The 21539-nt window shown below is 43.3% G+C and overlaps 1 protein-coding gene across 1 annotated transcript in view; it reads right to left on the bottom strand.

Annotated features, from left to right (window-relative positions):
* ufl1 (UFM1-specific ligase 1) overlaps positions 1–21539 on the bottom strand; it is a 104324-nt gene that overhangs the window by 60553 nt on the left and 22232 nt on the right. The window contains exons 7-8 of the mRNA XM_073057501.1: positions 10758–10816; positions 6983–7129 (exon numbers count right to left, since the gene is read on the bottom strand). Of these exons, the coding sequence (XP_072913602.1) occupies positions 6983–7129; positions 10758–10816 (206 nt within the window). The remainder of the gene's footprint in view (positions 1–6982; positions 7130–10757; positions 10817–21539) is intronic.

The raw sequence follows: 21539 nt of genomic DNA, 5'->3' as shown, positions 1-21539 counted from the left end.
ACCATCTCCTACGAAGTGACACTTGCCCTAATCCTCCTAGCCTTAATTATCTTTACAGGGGGTTTTACACTCCACACATTTAACTTAAGTCAAGAAACCATCTGATTAATTGTCCCCGCATGACCCTTGGCCATAATATGATATATTTCAACACTCGCAGAAACTAACCGAGCTCCATTTGACCTCACAGAAGGCGAGTCCGAACTAGTATCAGGATTTAACATTGAATATGCAGGAGGCTCATTTGCCCTCTTCTTCTTGGCTGAATATTCCAATATCCTATTAATAAACACCCTCTCTGTTATCTTGTTCCTAGGAACATCTTACAACCCTCACCTTCCACAACTCACTACCCTCAACCTCATGCTTAAAGCAACTATATTAACCTTATTATTCCTATGAATCCGAGCCTCTTACCCACGATTTCGATATGACCAACTCATACATCTCGTCTGAAAAAATTTCCTACCAATAACACTAGCCATAATCCTATGACATATCACCCTACCCATTGCCACAGACGGCCTCCCACCAATGAGCTCCTAAAAGGGAAAAGTGCCTGAATTAAAGGGCCACTTTGATAGAGTGGACAATGAATGTTAAAGCCATTCCTCTTCCTTGCGTTAGAAAAACAGGAATCGAACCTGTACCCAAGAGATCAAAACTCTTAGTACTTCCAATTATACTATTTCCTAAGTAAAGTCAGCTAATCTTAAGCTCTTGGGCCCATACCCCAAACATGTTGGTTAAAATCCTTCCTCTACTAATGAATCCATTAGTTCTCTCCATCACAATCCTCAGCTTAGGATTGGGTACCATAATAACATTTATTGCCTCACACTGATTATTAATTTGAGTAGGATTAGAAATTAATACAATAGCCATTATCCCACTTATAATTTATCAACACCACCCACGAGCAACAGAGGCTACCACAAAATACTTTCTCACACAAGCCACTGCCTCTGCTCTCCTCTTATTTGCTGGAACCATAAATGCTTGACTCACAGGTCAATGAAATATTACAGAAATTATTAACCCAGCCTCCGCCACACTCCTTTCCATTGCTTTAGCACTAAAAATCGGACTAGCCCCCCTACACTTCTGATTACCAGAAGTCCTCCAAGGACTCAACTTATTAACAGGACTTATCCTCTCTACATGACAAAAACTCGCACCATTTGCAATTATACTACAACTTTACCCTCTCCTCAACCCAACTTTACTTATAACCATGGGAATCTTATCAATCATTATTGGTGGTTGAGGAGGTCTTAACCAAACACAACTACGAAAAATCCTAGCATATTCATCAATTGCCCACATCGGCTGAATAATTATTATTCTACATTACTCACCAAACCTCACCTTACTCAACCTAATTATCTATATCATCATAACCTCATCCTTATTTCTTCTATTTAACATAAATAATACCACAAAAATCAATTCAATTGCTATTTCATCAACTAAATCACCCCTACTAACCATCATAACAATACTAACCCTCCTCTCTCTAGGAGGGCTCCCCCCTCTTACAGGATTCATGCCTAAATGACTTATTCTCCAAGAAATAACTAAACAGAATCTCTTTATCCCAGCCACAATCATAGCCCTAGCAGCACTTCTCAGCCTCTTCTTTTATTTACGCCTATGCTACTCAATCACTCTCACTCTGTCCCCTAACCCCACCACATCATCAACATCATGACGAACAAAAACCTTTCAACCAAACCTACCCTTAACCTCAACAACATCCCTCTCCATTCTCCTCCTTCCACTCACCCCCATAATCCTCTCATTAACCACATAAGAAATTTAGCTTTAAACAAACCAAAAGCCTTCAAAGCTTCAAACAAGAGTGAAAACCTCTTAATTTCTGTAAGACTTACAAGATTTTATCTCACATCTCCTGAATGCAACTCAGATACTTTTATTAAGCTAAAGTCTTACTAGATAAATAGGCCTCGATCCTATAAAATCTTAGTTAACAGCTAAGCGTTCAATCCAGCGAACTTTTATCTAGGCTTCTCCCGCCGTTAAACGGCAGTGAGGCGGGAGAAGCCCCGGGAGAAGCCTATTCTCCTTCTTGGGATTTGCAATCCCATGTATTTTTATACTACAGAGCTGATGTTTGATAAGAAGAGGACTTGAACCTCTCTTTACGGAGCTACAATCCGCCGCTTAAACCTCAGCCATCTTACCTGTGGCAATAGTTAATCGTTGATTGTTCTCTACTAATCACAAAGATATTGGCACCCTTTATTTAATCTTTGGTGCATGGGCGGGGATAGTGGGTACTGGTCTCAGTCTATTAATCCGGACAGAGTTAAGCCAACCAGGCGCATTATTGGGTGATGACCAAATCTATAATGTAATTGTCACCGCCCACGCCTTCGTAATAATTTTCTTCATGGTGATACCAATTATAATCGGAGGGTTCGGTAATTGACTAGTTCCCTTAATAATTGGTGCCCCAGACATGGCCTTTCCACGGCTAAATAATATGAGTTTTTGACTCCTTCCCCCATCTTTCCTCCTACTCCTAGCCTCAGCGGGGGTAGAGGCCGGGGCAGGTACAGGATGAACCGTTTATCCCCCATTAGCCGGTAATCTTGCACATGCCGGGGCTTCCGTAGATCTTGCTATCTTTTCTCTCCATTTAGCCGGTATTTCCTCTATCCTGGCATCCATTAACTTTATCACAACAATTATTAATATAAAACCCCCTGCAATCTCCCAATATCAAACACCTCTTTTTGTTTGATCTATTCTCATTACAACTGTCCTCCTTTTACTATCACTCCCAGTTCTAGCAGCGGGCATTACTATGCTTCTCACAGATCGAAATCTCAACACAACTTTCTTCGACCCAGCAGGTGGAGGAGACCCTATTCTCTATCAACATCTCTTCTGATTCTTTGGACACCCAGAAGTTTACATTCTTATTCTACCAGGCTTTGGCATGATCTCTCACGTTGTAGCCTATTACTCAGGAAAAAAAGAACCTTTTGGTTATATAGGAATGGTTTGAGCAATGATAGCAATCGGCCTTCTTGGCTTTATTGTTTGAGCCCATCATATGTTTACAGTCGGAATAGACGTAGATACACGAGCCTATTTCACCTCCGCAACTATAATTATCGCTATCCCAACCGGAGTAAAAGTCTTTAGCTGATTGGCTACCCTTCACGGTGGCTCTATTAAATGAGAAACACCCCTCCTTTGAGCCTTAGGTTTTATTTTCCTATTTACTATTGGAGGATTAACTGGCATCGTCCTAGCCAATTCATCCCTAGACATTGTTCTACATGACACCTACTACGTCGTAGCTCATTTCCATTACGTCCTATCAATAGGAGCAGTGTTCGCTATCATGGCTGGCTTTGTCCATTGATTCCCCCTTATCACAGGCTATACCCTACACTCCGCTTGAACAAAAACACAACTCCTAGTTATATTCGTAGGAGTAAACATAACATTCTTCCCACAACACTTCCTAGGCTTAGCCGGAATACCACGACGATATTCAGACTATCCAGATGCCTATACCTTCTGAAATGTTATCTCATCAGTCGGCTCTCTAATTTCATTGGTAGCCGTAATTATCATGATGTTTATTCTCTGAGAAGCATTCGCATCAAAACGTGAGATCATATATGTCGAGCTACCCCACACAAATGTGGAATGATTACACGGATGTCCACCACCCTATCACACATACGAAGAACCGGCATTTGTTCAGGTTCAACGACCTTATTAAATTACTAAGCAAGAAAGGAAGGAATTGAACCCCCATTAATTGATTTCAAGTCAACCACATAACCACTCTGTCACTTTCTTGAGATTCTGGTAAAATATTATTACATTGCCTTGTCAGGGCAAAATTATGGGTTTAAGCCCCATGAATCTTAAACATGGCACATCCCTCACAATTAGGTTTTCAAGATGCAGCTTCCCCTGTTATAGAAGAACTACTCCATTTCCACGATCATACCCTTATAATCGTGTTTCTTATCAGCTCATTAGTTCTTTACGTTATTGTTGCAACAGTTTCAACTAAATTAACCAACAAATATATTTTAGACTCCCAAGAAATCGAAATCGTCTGAACTATCGTCCCAGCAATTATTCTAATTTTAATCGCCTTACCATCCCTACGCATTCTCTACTTAATAGACGAAATCAATGATCCCCACATTACAATTAAAGCCCTCGGTCATCAGTGATATTGAAGCTATGAATACACAGACTATCAAAATCTAGAATTTGACTCATACATAATCCAAACAGAAGATCTCTCTCCTGGACAATTCCGTCTATTAGAAGCAGATCATCGTATAGTAGTCCCTATACAATCCCCAATTCGAGTCTTAGTAACCGCAGAAGATGTTCTCCACGCATGAACAGTTCCAGCACTAGGAGTAAAAATTGATGCAGTACCAGGACGTCTAAACCAAACAACCTTCATTATCTCTCGTCCAGGAGTTTTCTATGGCCAATGTTCCGAAATTTGCGGGGCTAACCATAGCTTTATACCCATTGTAGTTGAAGCAGTTCCATTAGAACACTTCGAGAACTGATCCTCACTAATACTTGAAGAACTTTCATTAAGAAGCTAAACTGGGCCTAGCATTAGCCTTTTAAGCTAAAAATTGGTGACTCCCAACCACCCTTAATGAAATGCCTCAACTCAATCCAAGCCCCTGATTTTTAATCTTCTTATTTGCATGGATCTTCTTCCTAACTATTATACCAGGCAAAGTAATATCTTACCTATTCAATAATAACCCAACCACAAAAAGTACCCAAAAATCTCAACCAACCCCCTGAAACTGACCATGAGCCTAAACTTTTTCGACCAATTCTTAAGCCCCTCACTACTAGGGATCCCTCTAATCACCTTAGCAATTATAACTCCTTGACTTATTTTCCCAACACCAACCAAACGATGACTAAACAACCGTCTACTTACTTTACAAACCTGGTTTATCAACCGTTTCACCTATCAACTTATACAACCACTAAATTTCGGAGGACACAAATGAGCCCCAATCCTTACAGCACTTATATTATTCCTAATCACCATTAATCTCTTAGGACTACTTCCATATACTTTCACCCCAACAACCCAACTCTCATTAAATATAGCATTTGCCATCCCCCTTTGATTAACTACCGTTTTAATAGGCATGCTTAACCAACCAACAGTGGCCCTAGGCCACTTCCTACCAGAAGGAACTCCCACCCTTCTAGTTCCAATTCTCATTATCATTGAAACTATTAGTTTGTTTATTCGACCCTTAGCCCTAGGAGTCCGATTAACCGCCAACCTTACAGCAGGTCACCTCCTAATACAACTAATTGCAACCGCAGCTTTCGTTCTAATCTCCATTATACCATCAGTTGCCCTTATCACCTCACTTATTTTATTCCTCCTTACAATTTTAGAAGTCGCCGTAGCAATAATTCAAGCTTATGTTTTCGTCCTCCTCCTAAGCCTATACTTACAAGAAAACGTCTAATGGCCCACCAAGCACACGCATACCACATAGTTGACCCAAGTCCATGACCCCTTACAGGAGCAGTAGCAGCCCTCCTCATAACATCAGGCCTTGCCATCTGATTCCACTTTCACACCTTATCCTTACTCTACCTAGGTCTTCTACTTCTCACCCTAACCATAATCCAATGATGACGAGACATTATTCGAGAAGGAACTTTCCAAGGCCATCATACTCAACCTGTCCAAAAAGGTTTACGATACGGAATAATCCTATTTATCACATCAGAAGTTTTCTTCTTTATTGGATTCTTCTGAGCCTTTTACCACTCAAGTCTTGCCCCAACCCCTGAACTAGGCGGCTGCTGACCACCCACAGGCATCCACCCACTAAACCCTTTCGAAGTTCCCCTTCTCAATACTGCAGTACTCCTAGCCTCTGGAGTAACAGTCACCTGAGCCCATCATAGTATCATAGAAGGAAACCGAAAAGAAGCTACCCAAGCCCTCACCCTCACAATCATTTTAGGCTTTTATTTCACTGCACTCCAAGCTATAGAGTATTACGAAGCCCCCTTCACTATTGCTGACGGCATTTACGGAACCACCTTCTTCGTCGCCACAGGTTTCCACGGTCTCCATGTAATTATTGGCTCTTCATTTCTATTGATCTGTCTCCTACGACAGATCCAATATCACTTTACATCCCAACACCATTTTGGCTTCGAAGCCGCCGCATGATACTGACATTTCGTCGACGTAGTTTGATTGTTTCTTTATGTTTCAATCTACTGATGAGGTTCATAACAATTACTTTTCTAGTATAAAGACTAGTACAAATGACTTCCAATCATTTAATCTTGGTTAGAATCCAAGGAAAAGTAATGAACCTCATCACATTTATTGTCGCCCTTACAGCCCTCATTTCCCTAATCTTAGCAACATTAGCCTTTTGACTGCCTATTCTTAGCCCCGACAGCGAAAAAATATCCCCATACGAATGTGGTTTCGATCCATTAGGAACCGCGCGCCTCCCCTTTTCACTCCGCTTTTTCCTAGTTGCCATCCTCTTTCTCCTATTTGATCTAGAAATCGCCCTCCTCCTACCACTACCCTGAGGAGATCAACTTAATTCTCCTCTCATCACTTCCTTATGAGCAACAACCATCCTATTACTCCTAACTTTAGGCCTAGTCTACCTAGTCTACCTACCCGGTACATCATTGGAGTGTGGCAGGAAACTGGAACACCCAGAGGAAACCCACACATTGCAGGGGAAGGATGTACAGAGACTCCTTAAAGAGAACACCAGAACTGACACCCCAATGATGTAACAGCATCACACTACGGCATCCAACTAATCACTTCAAGTTTGGAGCACTGTGAATCAAAGACAAAAATGATTTAAAATATACAATCACAAATAATTTCTATATCTAAGGCTGTTGTTAATTAATAATGAAATGTTACAACAGTTACCCAAATAGCCGTTTTGCTTGTAAAATGAATCGACCCAGTTATTTTGAGTTCTCGAATATATATCAGGGACGTAGACGGCCTTATCCTGCCTGCCGCCAATCACTGCTCCATTCAAACGACCGATACTAATGAACTCCTCAAGAAAAGCTGTAAAATAGCAATCCACACCAGAAATTACTTGGAGAAAAATTAATAGTATTTCATAATTTCAGCTGTAAGACAAAAAAACTTCAGCAAAACTATATACAGATGAACAAAATAGATATCTTCTGCAATCTTAAAGTTCAAAGCAAATTTATCATCAAAGTACATACATGTCACCACATACAAATGAGATTCATTTTCTTGGAGGCATATTCAATAAATATATACAATAATAACTGTAACCAAATCAATGAAAGAACACACCAACTTGGGCATTCAACCAGTGTGCAAGTCAACAAACTGAGCAAATACAAAAATAAAGAAATAATAAGCAATAAGCATCAAGAACATGAGATAAAGAGTCCTTGAAAATAAGTCCATAGGTTGTGGGAACATTTCAGTGATGGGGCACATTGAGTTAAATTTGGTTCAAGTGCTTGATGGTCGAGAGGTAATAACTTCCTGAACCCGGTGTGAGAGTCCGGAGGCTCCTGTATCTTCGTCCTGATGGCAGCAGCGAGAAGAGAGCATGTCCTGGGTGGTGGGGGGTCCCTAATGATGAATGCTGCTTTCCTGTGACAGCATTTCATGCTCGGTGGTGGGGAGGGCTGTACCTGTGGTGGATTGGGCTGTATCCAATACTTTTTGTAGGATTTTCCGTTCAAGGGCATTGGTGTTTCCATGTCAGCCATAATGCAGCAAGTCAAAATATTCTCCACTACATATCTATAGAAGTTTGTCAAAGTGTCACATCGAGTCTCCACAAAGTCCTAAGGAAACAGAAACTCTGCTGTGTTTTCCTCATAATTGCACTTGCGTGCCAGGCTCAGGACAGGTTGCTCGAAATAATGACACTAAGGAATTAAAAGTTACTGATCCTCTTCACCTCTGATCTTCCGTTGAAGACGGGCTCAGAGACCACCGGTTTTCCACTCCTGATGTCAATAATCAGCTCCTTGGTTTTGGTCGATATTTTTGTTTTACATGATGATCTTATCAATGGCAAATCAATTTGGTCATCAAAATAAATATGTAATGAAACTCTAAATTAAAATTTAAAGTAATAATATTAATGCACCGATGATTATATCAATGTGTATCTACAAGGATAAAGGACACCCACCACCCAGGCCATGCATCCTTCTGACTGCTGCCATCAGGAAGGTGGTATAGGACCCTCAGGACTCATGTCAACAGCTTCAAAAACAGTTATTACCCCTCAACCAGAAGGTTCTTGAACCAGAGGGGTTAACTTCACTCACATCAACACTGATCCTATGGACTTGCTTTCAAGGACTATCCAGCTCACTTTGTTGATATTTACTGCTTATTTAGTTATTAATATATACGCTTTATTTGCACACTTTGTCTTTTGCACAAGTAGTTGTCTGTATTTGTTGTGTGTGGTTGTTCAGTGATTCTATCATGTTTCTTGTATTTACTATGAATGCCCGCAAGAAAATAAATCTCAGAGTATCTGGTGACGTACATGTACTTTGATAACAAATTTACTTTGAACTAAACATGGAGTCCAGCAAAAAGCTTATGGAACCCCAAAATTCCAGCTCTGAAACTTCAATTAACTCTGAACACACAGACATTGTCTGCATCAGCTTATGGTTAATTATATAAAATATGACTCTACTCTGAGAGGCCACATCTGTTTTCTACAAATATGAATTTTATAGGGTGTGAGGTCAAAAGATGTCATGTGGAATTGAAGAGGCCTTGACTGGTTAACACACCCCAAGGTTCTTATTCTGCCATCATAGAAAACAAATCTGTTGCATGCTTAGTGGAAGAGAGAAGCCTCAGCACTCAACTCAGTGCTGAGCCTGGCTCCATGGCTGTGGCCCGCAGCCATCAGGCTCCTGGACTGGTTGCAGCGCTAAAATGGCTATATAGCCGTGGACTTACTTTTAAGGACACTGCAGTTCATGTTCTGTCATTATTTGTCTGTTTCTTCCCTGTCATACCTGGGAAACAGGGTCTCATATGCCAGACTGCTGTTTATAGACTTCACTTCGGTGATCAACACCACCATACCCCAGAAACTGGTGGGGAAACTGTCTTCACTGGGTCTCAACTCCTCCCTCTGCAAATGAATACTGGACTTAACAGTAAGGCCACAGTCAGTCTGTGTGGGTAGCAACACCTCTTGTCCCGTTATGCTGAGCCTGGCACTCTCCAACGCTGTGCTCTCAACCCACTGCTGATGCTTGACAGTGCCGCAGGATCCGGCTCAAAACGCGTCACTAAGTTTGCAGATGACACAACAATGGTTGGCCTTATCAAGAATGATGACAAGACGGAGCATAGAGAGGAAGTGGAGCAACTGGTGGATTAGTGTGAGAAGAACAACTTAAGCCTGAAGGTGAAGACGACAAAGGAAATCATTGTAGACTTCCAGAAGGTGCAGACAAACCATCTCCCTCTGCAAATACCTGGTTCCTCCATAGAAACTGTGTGGTGGTTTCTTTCCACCTTATAGTCTTTTAGCATCTTTGGACTATTTTTACTGTGCCCATGGTCTGTTTTTTTAAAATCAATTATGCTATTGTTTGTACTGTTGTAACTATGTGTTGTACCTATGTGGTTTTGCGCAGGTCTTGTAGCTTTAGTTTTTGGTTTGTTGGGTGCTAGAGTTGGTCTCCTGACTCGTAGTCTTGTTTTGTCTGGTGGGTTTGGAGCTCCTTTCCTGGGAACGCGCTAAGATGGTAGTGCGATATTAATACGCAGCAGCCTCTCCGGACGCTGGATTGGGGATTGCCAAACGTTATGTGGATTTTCTGGTGTAGTCTGTTTTGTCATGTGCTTTTGTGATATCATTCTGGAGGAACATTGTCTCACTTTTTTAACTGCATTGCATTTGTGGTTTCTAAACGACAATAAACTGAAACTGAACTGAAAGTTAACTGCATCAAGTTCCTGGGAGTTCACATCACAGATGACCTCACCGAGTCCCTTAACATCACCTTCCTCAACAAGACGGCATAGCAGCGCCTCCACTTCCTCAGAAGACTGAGGCAAGCAAGGCTCTCACCCCTTCATCTTCAATGCATTTTACAGGAGCACAACTGAAAGTGTCCTGACAAGTTGCATCTTCTTCTGGAGTGGGAGAAATCGAGCATCAGACCAGAAATCCCTACAAAGGACTGTGAGAATGGCTGAGAGGATCATAGGGGTCTCCCTACCATCCATCAGGGGCATTTATCAGGGGCATTGCATACACAGGACCCTGAGCATCCATTCAGCATCCTCTTTGACTTTCTACCATCAAGCAGGAGAGTACAATGCATAAAAACAAGCACGGTTACAAAGAGAAAATACCTTCCCTCATGCCATTAGGTTTCTGAACTCCCTGCCACTTCATATTCGAATTTAAATATAGTACCTTACTATATTTAACATTAATTTTAAACATTAATCATTAGTTTGTTATGTGTGATTCACCTGTAGATTGTATCATCTTCATAGGTTATCGTGTGTTATGTGTACTACTGTGCTTTACACCCTGGTTCGAAGAAACATCTTATTTCTATATGCATTATATGGTTACATAAATGTATATATTTAAATGACAATAACCAATCTTCTCTGCATTAAAAATATAGTTCCATGTAAGACTTACAATAAAGAAGATGTTCTTGAAATTTGTATTGCGATATCAAAGAGCTTATTGGTGTTGGCCTGTTGAAAAATAGAACAGTATAATGAACCCATTTGAAATAAAATACTAAACATTAAAGCACACATTGCTCTAAAATTGAGCTCCCCCAAGCTAATTCAAAATCACTATCCAGTTAGTTTGCTTTCTAATCCACAACAATTATTATCCCAAGAATTTAAAAGAAGTATTTAATGAGTGACCTTAGGCTCAGGAGTGCCTTGTCACAAGGTGACCCTGACAGGAAATGATAAAGTAGTGATGGTTAGGGGTGGGGGGGGTGTGGATTAGTGTTTATCAGCCCCACTGTTCAGGGAAAGTACAGTGCAAGTTGGTAGTTTTGCAGTTCCTTGGTTTTCGGCATTAGACCAGTGAGTCTTACTTCAGAGGTTGCTAAGTTGTGGAGAAGATCCAGAGAGGCAGGATCAGAACATCTGGAGAGGCATAATATGATAAGGAATAGTCAGCATGGCTTTGTCAAAGGTAGGTTGTGCCTTATGAGCCTGATTGAATTTTTTGAGAATGACTAAACACATTGATGAAGGAACAGCAGTAGATATAGTGTATATGGATTTCAGCAAGGCATTTGACAAGGTACCCCATGCAAGGCTTATTGAGAAAGTAAGGAGGCATGGGATCCAAGGGGACCTTGCTTTGTGGATCCAGAACTGGCTTGCCCAGAGAAGGTAAAGAGCGGCTTTAGATGGGTCATATTCTGCGTGGAGGTCGGTCACCAGTGGTGTGCCGCAGGGATCTGTTCCGGGACCCTTAGTCTTCGTGAGTTTTATAAATGACCTGGATGAGAAAGTGGAGAGATGGGTTAGTAAATTTGATGATGACACAAAGGTTGGGGATGTTGTGGATAGTGTGGAGGGCTGTCAGAGGTTACAGCGGGGCATTGATAGGATGCAAAACTGGGCTCAGAAGTGGCAGGTGGTGTTCAACCCAGATAAGTGTGAGGTGGTTCATTTTGATAGGTCAATTATGATGGCAGAATATAGTATTAACGGTAAGACTCTTGGCAGTGTGGAGGATCAGAGGGATATTGGGGTCCGAGTCCATAGGACACTCAAAGCTGCAGCACAGGTTGACTCTGTGGTCAAGGCGGCATACAGTGCATTGGCCTTTATCAATCGTGGGATTGAGTTCAGGAGCTGAGAAGTAATGTTGCAGCTATATAGGACCCTGGTCAGACCCCACTTGGAGTACTGTGCTCAATTCAGGTCACCTCACTACAGGAAGGATGTGGAAACTGTAGAAAGGATGCAGAGGAGATTTACAAGGATGTTGCCTGGATTGTGGAGCATGCCTTATGGTTGAGTGAACTCAGCCTTTTCTCCTTGGAGCAGCAGAGGATGAGACCTGATACACCTGATAGAGGGGTATAAGGTGATGAGAGGCATTGATCGTGCGGATAGTCAGAGTCTTTATCCCAGGGCTGAAATGGTTGCCACAAGAGGACGCAGGTTTATCATACTGGGGAGTAGGTACAGAGGAGATGTCGGGGTAAGTATTTTGCTCAGAGAGTGGTGAGTGCATGGAATGGGCTGCCAGCAAAGGTGGTGGAGGCAAATACGACAGGGTCTTTTAAGGGCCTCTTGGATAGGTACACAGAGTTTAGAAAAATAGAGGGCTATGGGTAAGCCTAGGTAATTCCTAAGGTAAGGACATGTTCAGCACAGCTTTGTGGGACGAAGAATCTGTATTGTGCTGCATTAACTACTCATAAAATGTGGTCTGATCCTCATCTGTTACAATAATAGACAAATATAACCTACCTAAACTATTAACACACAGACAACTGTATTTTTCATGTCTTTATTGAACACATTATTTAATCATTCACAGTCCAGGCTGGAAAAAGTATGTGAACCCTTGTATTTAATAACTGGTAGAACCTCCTTTAGCAGGAATAACCTCCACCAAACGTTTCCTGTAGTTGCGGATCAGACTTGCCCACTAGTGAGGAGGAATTTTAGGCCATTCCTCCGTACAAAACTGTTTCAATTTATCAATATTTCTGAGATACCTTGCATGAACAGCCCTCTTCAGGTCACGTCACTGCATCTCAATTGGGTTAAGGTCTGGACTCTGACTTCGCCATTCCAAAACACTAATTATTTTAAAACCATTCTGCTGTTGATTTCCTCTTATGTTTCTGATCATTGTATTGTTAGATCATCCAACTTTTATTAAGCTTCAGGTGACAGACAGCTACCCTAACACTCTCCCGTAAAATGTCTTGATACAATTTTGAATTCATTGTTCCCGCAATGATAACAAGCTGTCCTGGCCCTGAGACAGCAAGGCAGCCCCAAACCATGATGCTCCTTCCACCATGTTTCACAGTTCGAATGAGATTTTGGTGTTGGTGTGCAGTACACCTTTTCCTCCAAGCATAACAGTGTGCATTTCGGCCAGGAAGTTCAACTTTTGTCTCATCTGTCCACAGTCAAGTCACTTTTATTGTCATTTCGACCATAACTGCTGGTACAGTACATAGTAAAAATGAGACATTTTTCAGGACCATGGTGTTACATGACACAGTATAAAAACTAGACTGAACTATGTAAAAAAAAGAGATAGCTACACTAGACTACAGACCTACACAGGACTGCATAAAGTGCACTAAAACAGTGCAGGCATTACAATAAATAATAAACAGGACAATAGGGCAAGGTGTCAGTCCAGGCTCTGGGTATTGAGGAGTCTGATAGCTCAGGGAAAGAAACTGTTACATAGTCTGGTCCTGAGAGCCCGAATGCTTCGGAGTCTTTTCCCAGACAGCAGAAGGGAGAAGAGATTTGTATGAGGGGTGCATGGGGTCCTTCATAATGCTGTTTGCTTTGCGGATGCAGCGTGTAGTGTAAATGTCCATGATGGCGGGAAGAGAGACCCAGATGATCTTCTCAGCTGACCTCACTATCCGCTGCAGGGTCTTGCGATCCGAGATGGTGCAATTTCTGAACCAGGCAGTGATGCAGCTGCTCAGGATGCTCTCAATACAACCCCTGTAGAATGTGATGAGGATGGGGGGTGGGAGATGGACTTTCCTCAGCCTTAGCAGAAAGTAGAGACGCTGCTGGGCTTTCTTTGCTATGGAGCTGGTGTTGAGGGACCAAGTGAAATTCTCCGCCAGGTGAACACCAAGAAATTTGGTGCACTTAACGATCTCTACCGAGGAGCCATCGATGTTCAGCGGGGAGTGGTCGCTCCGTGTCCTCCTGAAGTCAACAACCATCTCTTTTGTTTTATTCACATTAAGAGACAGATTGTTCGCCCTGCACCAGTGCATTAGCCGCTGCATCTCCTCTCTGTAAGCTGACTCGTTGTTCTTGCTGATGAGACCCACCACGGTCGTGTCATCAGCGAACTTGATGATGTGGTTCGAGCTGTGTGTTGCAGCACAGTCGTGGGTCAGCAGAGTGAATAGCAGTGGACTGAGCACGCAGCCCTGGGACGCCCCTGTGCTCAGTGTGATGGTGTTGGAGATGCTGCTCCCGATCCGGACTGACTGAGGTCTCCTTGTCAGGAAGTCTAGGATCCAGTTGCAGAGGGAGGTGTTCAGGCCCAGTAGGCTCAGCTTTCCAATCAGAGGGATGATTGTGTTGAATGCTGAACTGAAGTCTATGAACAGCATCTGAACGTATGTGTCTTTTTTGTCCAGGTGGGTTAGGCCAGGTGGAGGGTGGTGGCAATGGTGTCAGCTGTTGAGCGGTTGGGACAGTACGCAAACTGCAGGGGGTCCAGTGAGGGGGGCAGCAGGGTCTTGATATGCCTCATGACGAGCCTCTCGAAACACTTCCTGATGATGGATGTAAGTGCAACGGGACGGTAGTCATTTAGGCGGGACACTGAAGACTTCTTCGGCATGGGGACGATGGTGGCGGCCTTGAAGCACGTTGGAATGGTGGCGCTGCTCAGGGAGATGTTGAAAATGTCAGTGAGAGCATCTGCTAGCTGGTCTGCACATCCTCTGAGCACTCTACCAAGGACATTGTCTGGTCCAGCAGCCTTCCGTGGGTTGACCCTGCACAGGGTTCTTCTCATGTCGGCCACGGTGAGACACAGCACCTGGTCATTTGTAGGAGGGGTGGACTTCCTCGCTGCCATGTCATTTTCCGCCTCAAACCGGGCGTAGAAGTTATTCAGCGCATCTGGGAGGGAGGCATCACCTGCACAGTCAGGTGATGTTGTCCTGTAATTGGTGATGTCCTGGATGCTCTTCCACATGCACCGCGCGTCGCCGCTGTCCTGGAAGTGGCTGTGGATTCGCTGGGCGTGTGCACGTTTTGCCCCTCTGATGGCTCGGGACAGTTTGGCCCTTGCTGTTGTTAGGGCTGCCTTGTCACCTGCTCTAAAGGTGGAGTCGCAGGACCTCAGCAGCGCGCACACCTCTGCGGTCATCCATGGCTTCTGGTTAGCGTGTATAGTGATGGTCTTGGACAGAGTAACATCATCAATGCACTTGCTGATGTAGCTGGTCACTGATGCTGTGTACTCCTCGAAGTTGGTAGAGTCACCATCGGTTGCAGCCTCCCTGAACATGTGCCAGTCAGTGTGCTCAAAGCAGTCTTGAAAAGCAGAGATGGCTCCTGCTGGCCAGGTTTTCACCTGCTTCTGAACTGGTCTAGAGCACCTGATGAGCGGTCTGTATGCTGGGATTAGCATAACAGAGATGTGGTCTGAGTATCCGAGGTGGGGGCGGGGCTCCGCCCGGTATGCATCAGGAATGTTTGTGTAAACCAGGTCCAACACGTTCTCCCCCCTCATTGCAAAGTCCACATACTGACAGAATTTGGGGAGCAGTGACTTAAGGGTCACGTGGTTAAAATCACCGGTGACAATAAACTGATCATCAGGGTGTGCATTCTGCAGTTCACTAATAGCCCCATACAGTTCACAGAGCGCCTCCTTAGCATTAGCGCTGGGGGTAGTGTAGACACCGAATATAAGGACAGAGGTGAATTCCCGTGGCAAATAAAATGGTCTGCATCTAACAGCCACAAACTCCACTAGCGATGAGCAGTGTCTGGAAACCAGCACGAAGTTCACACCATTCCATGTTGATGCAAATGCATCCATAAATACAGAACATTGTCCCAGAAGCATTGTGGAACATCCAGGTGTTGGGGCATGCAGCAATGTTTTTTTTAGAGCAGTGGTTTCCTCTGTGGTATCCTTCCATGAACACCATTCTTGATCAATGTTTTTCTTATAGTGGGCACATGAACACAGACTTTAGCAAGTTCTAGAGAATTCTGCAGATACTTTTTCACCTCCTTCAGCACTGTACGTTGTGCTCTTGGTGTGATCTTTGCAGGACGCCCACTCCTCGGGAAAGTAGTAACAGTACTGAGCATCATCCATTTGTAGGCAATTTCTCTTACTGTGGACTGATGAACACTCAGGTCTTCAGAAATGTTTTTACAGTCGGCCCTCCTTATCCGCGAGGGATTGGTTCCGGGACCCCCCGCGGATACCAAAATTCATGGATGCTCAAGTCTGTTATATAAAGTGGTGTAATACTTGCATATAACCTACGCACATCCTCCCATATACTTTAAATCATCTCTAGATTACTTATAACACCTAATACAATGGAAATGCAATGTAAATAGTTGTTACACTGTTTTATTGACAAGAAAAAAGACTGTGCAAGTTCCTCCCGCTCAGAACACAAGCAGCGAATGAACGAGACACGAGGTGAACAATGATCGAACGAGTAAAACCTGTAATACCTGTATAGTAGTTGTTACGCTGCCTTATTTATGGAATGAGGACACTTTAGAGGAGGCTCAGTAATACTAAAGTCAGGAACTGTGGAGGTTGAGGGCTGAGGATCTTCAAGCGTTGAATGTCGAGACTTCAGAATTGCAGATGCTTTAGTTAGAAACATTGTTATAGGAAGCTGTCTCTTTTTTTTCTGTGCATCATCAAACAAATCTTGCAGTGGTTGCAGGCATGTTGTTATCCCTTGGGTGACATGGAAGCTTTGTTCCATCGAAGGATCATAGTCCAGGATCATGTCCTTTAACACTGGCGCCTGTTGGAAAAACTGCTGCAAAATTTTCAACTGTCCATATTGATGGCTCTGCCGCCTCTAAATCTTCATCATCATCTTCTGTAGAGGCTTTCAGCAGATCTTCGAGTTGGTAAGGGTTTCTGTGTGCTCCTCAACATCGTCCTCGATCATGTCAGAGAAGCCTTCCCCGCCAACTTCCCTTGCAACATTCAGGATATCCCTGACTTCTGCATCGATAGTGGGGAAGCCCCTGAAATCACTGACTGTCTCACTCCATACTGGGTTCCAACATGCATTGACTGTCTCGGGCTTTACGGCATCTACAGCCTCTGCAATTGTGAATTTCTTCCATAAACCCTTGATGCTGCAGTCAGGGTTAGTATCAAGGGCAGCACGAATCCTCCCGAAGGTCAGGTGGGTGCAAGTCACCTTAATACACTTGATGATGCTTTGACCAAGTGGCTGCAGCAGTGACGTAGTGTTAGGAGCCAGGAACATCACTTCCACATTATCGTCGGTGAAGCAGAGATTGGGGATGGCTGGGAGCATTGTCAATTATAAGGAGGACCTTGAATGGCAGCCCCTTCTCTTCGAGGTACTTCTTCACTTCAGGAACAAGGCACTGGTGGAACCATTCCAAGAACAAGATCGCCGTCGCTTAAGCTTTCTTGTCGTGTTGCCAGAACACAGGTAGGCAAATTTTGGTTTTGTTCTTAAGGGCCCAGGGGTTGTTTGCTCTGTAGACGAGTCCTGGCTTGATCACGCGACTGGCTGCGTTTTGTTCTTAAGGGCCAGGGGTTGTTTGCTCGGTAGACGAGTCCTGGCTTGATCATGCGACTGGCTGCATTGCCACACAGCACCAGAGTAAGGCAATCTTTCCAGGCCTTGAACCCCAGGGCCTGCTGGGCACCCTTATGGATGTAGGTACGATTGGGCATCTTCTTCCAGAACAAGCCCGTTTCATCACAGTTGAAGACTTGCTCTGGAAGGTAGCCTTTCTCTTCTATGAGATTCTTGAGCTCCTCTGAGAACGCTGCTGCAGCCTCAGTATCAGCCGATGCCGACTCTCCCGTGAACTTTATGTTCTTGAGGCTATAGCGCTTTACATAGCCAGCCAGCCATCCCTTACTAGCCTTAAACTCTTTTCTCTTGCTCTCATCAACCCCATCACAGTAGTGCTCATAGAGACTAAGATCTTTTTCACTTATAATTTGGCATCGACGGGGATATGCTTCTGTGACATGTCCTCAGCCACACACTTAATGCTTTCTCAGTCTTCGCAAGCACTTTATCACGAACCAGAGAGACCACTTTTGCCATTGTAGGGGCAGCACTTCCACAAATTTCAGCTTCTTTCTGCTTTATTGTGCGAATGCTCGATTTGTTCTTACCAACCTTATGGCCCACTTCGGAATGCGACATGCCACTTTTCTAAAGATCTAATATTTCTACTTTCACGACGAGAGATAGCACTTTACGCTCCCTCCTTAGCCTTTGAGGAATTGCTTTGACCACCTAATTGCTTTTTAGGAGCCATTTTTTCACAGGAACAAAGTAGCGCATGAACGAGATGCAAAGCGAATAATGTTCGAACAAGTGATGAAAGAGCAGTTCCAGGTTTTCTCCAATTGTAGTTGGTTGAATTCGCGCATGTGGAATTCGCGGATAAGGAGGGCCGACTGTATATCCTTTTACTCCTTCCTGCATCTCTACAATTCTTCTGAAGTCCTCTGAAATTTGTTTTGATTGAGGCTTGCTGTGCATAAAAAGATTATTCCTGAGAAGAGCAGGTTCTGTCAGTAACCTGACTGTGTCTCTTTTTTTTAAATCGGGCAGGGCACCTCCACAACCCACACCTCCAATATCATCTCATTGATTGGAATTCCTAACTCCATATAGCTTTTGTAGAAGGCATTACTCCAGAGGTTCACATACATTTTTGAACATAGACTGTGATGTTTAAATGGTGTACTCAGTATTGATAAGAAATGTGTTATTAGTTTAGACAGATTGCGTTTGTCTATTATTGTGACTTAGATGAAGACCACACCACATTTTATGAGCAATTAACGCAGAAAACCAGGTAATTATAAAGCATTCACAAACTATTTCTTGCAACTGTAACACACACAAAATGCTGGAGGAATTCAGCAGGCCAGGCAGCATCTATGGTAAAAAGCAGTCGACATTTCAGGCTGAAACCCTTTGGCAAAACTGAAGAAAAAAAGCTGAGGAGTAGATATGAAAGGTCCCCACCTTTCAAAGTCTCCTCCAACATTTTGTGTATATTGCTCAGATTTCCAGCATCTGCAGATTTTCTCTAGTTTGTGTCTTGCAACTGCAACAGTTTTTAGTCTGGTGGCTCTGGCGTAGATGCTGCATAGCCTCCTCCAAGATGGGAGTAGGACAAACATGACCAGGGTGTGTGGAATCCTTCATGATGTTGACAGGCCCTTTTCCAACAGCTTTCTGTATGTATGTCCTTGATGGTGGGTAGGCTGGTGCCAGTAATGGACAGGGATGTTTTGACCACCTGTTGTAGATCCAAACGTAGTATTTGGATGTATTTGCAGCTTATTGGATAGTGCACGAAGAAAATCAGCATAACGTAATCTACACACACACACACACAAGAGAAGCTGCAGATGCTGGAATTTCAGAGCAACACATACAAAATGCTGGTGGAACTCAGCAGGTCAGGCAGCATCAGTGATGAATAAACACTATTTCAGGTCAAGACCCTTCATCAGGACTGGAAATGAAAGGGGCAGGAGCCGTAAGAAAGAAAGGATGGAGTATGAGCTGGTAGGTAGATGGAGAAGGAGGATGAAGTAAGAAGTTGGGGAAGGGGAGGTGGGAGAGCTGTGGAAAGCCGGGAGTGTGGGGCGACACAATGTGTTTAGTGGTGGGTTCCCACTAAAGACAACTGAAGTTACTAAGTATAACATGCTGGATGCTGAGGCTCACGGTGGTGGTAGGTAAGGATAAGAGGAACTCTATTCCCGAGGCAGCAGGAAGATGGGGTGAAGGCGGATGTCTGGGAAACGGTGGAGATGCAGGTGAGGACAGCATCAATGGTACAGGAAGGGAAGCCCCATTGTATGAAGGAGGAGAACATCTCTGATGTTTTGGAATGGAAAGTCTCATCCTCAGCAATGGAGGCAGGGGAACTAAGAAAAGGGACAGGCTGGGAGAGGTGCATTTAATGTAATCTACATTCATATTATTGGACAGTCAGATTGAAAATGAATAGCTATCAACTGGAAAGTATGGATTTTATCTACAATGATAGAGCTGAACTTCCTGGTGTTTAGGTTATGGGCAGATCACACCTGTAAAAAAAATACGAGTAAACTAATCTATAACTTCTGCAAATTAAATACAAGTAGCTTAGTTATGTCAGTTAATTACAGTATACATAGCATCTTATTCAAGATGTTAACAGGACTAATTCATTCTTTTCCATAAAAAAATAAATCGATTAGAAGAATCCACGCTTTAAGAAAGGAGGAAGGCAAAAGAAAGGAAATTATAGGCCAGCTAGCCAAACCTCAGTGGTTGGGAAAGTGTTGGAGTCTATTATTGAGGATGATGTTTTGGGGTACTTGGAGACTAATGATAAAATAAGTGAAAGTTAGCATGGTTTCTGTAAAGGGAAATCCTGCCTGACAAATCTGTTAAGAGTTCTTCAAGGAAGTAACATGCGGGAGGACAACGGAGAGGCAATAGATGTCATTTACCTGGACTTTCAGAAGGCATTTGAAAAGGTGCCACCCATGAGGCCGCTTAACAAGATAAACTCCTATGGTGTTACAGGAAAGATACTGGCATGGATAGCAGAATGGCTGACAGGCAGAAGGCAGTGAGTGGCAATAAAGGCTGCCAGTGACTAATGGTGTTGCTCAGGGGTCAGTATTGGGACCGCTGCTTTTCACATTGTTTGTCAATGATTTAGATAATGGAATTGATGGCTCTGTGGCAAAATTTGTGGAGGATGCAAAGATAGGTGGAGGGGTAGGTATTGTTGACGAAACAATGCAATTGCAGCAGGACTTTGACAAATTGGAAGAATGGGCAAAAAACTGGCAGATGGAATACGGTGTTGGGAAATGTATGATAATGCATTCTGGTAAAAGGGACAAGAGTGCAGACTATTATCTTAATAGGGAGAAGGTTCAAACATCAGATGTGCAGAGGAACTTAGGAATCCTCATGCAAAACTCCCAGACAGTTAATTTACAGGTTGAGTCTGTGGTAAAGAAGGCAAATGCAATGTTGGCGTTCAATTCAAGGGAAATAGAATATAAAAACAAGGAGATGATGCTGAGACATTACAAAACACTAGGCAGGCTATACTTGGAGCAATGTCAACAGTTTTGGGCCCCATATCTCAGAAAGGATGTGTTGTCATTGGAGAGAGTCCAGAGGAGGTTCACAAGGACGATTCTGGGAATGAAGGGATTAACATATGATGAGCATTTGACAGCTTTGGTCCTGTACTCACTGGAATTTAGAAGAATGCCACGGGATCTCACTGAAACGAATGTTGAAAGGACTAGATAGGGTGGATATGGAGAGGACGTTTCCTATGGTTGGGGGTATCCAGAACTAGAAAGCACATCATATTTGAGGGGTAACCCTTTCGAACAGAGGCAAGGAGGCATTTTTTTTAGCCAGAGAGTAGTGAATCGGTGGAATACTCTACCACAGACTGTGGTGGA

Source organism: Hemitrygon akajei, chromosome 9 (assembly GCF_048418815.1).
Source record: "Hemitrygon akajei chromosome 9, sHemAka1.3, whole genome shotgun sequence".
In the NCBI taxonomy this organism is placed as follows: Eukaryota; Metazoa; Chordata; class Chondrichthyes; order Myliobatiformes; family Dasyatidae; genus Hemitrygon; species Hemitrygon akajei.
The sequence above is the reverse complement of the archived record's forward strand: the minus strand, read 5'-3'. Positions and strand labels throughout refer to the sequence as shown.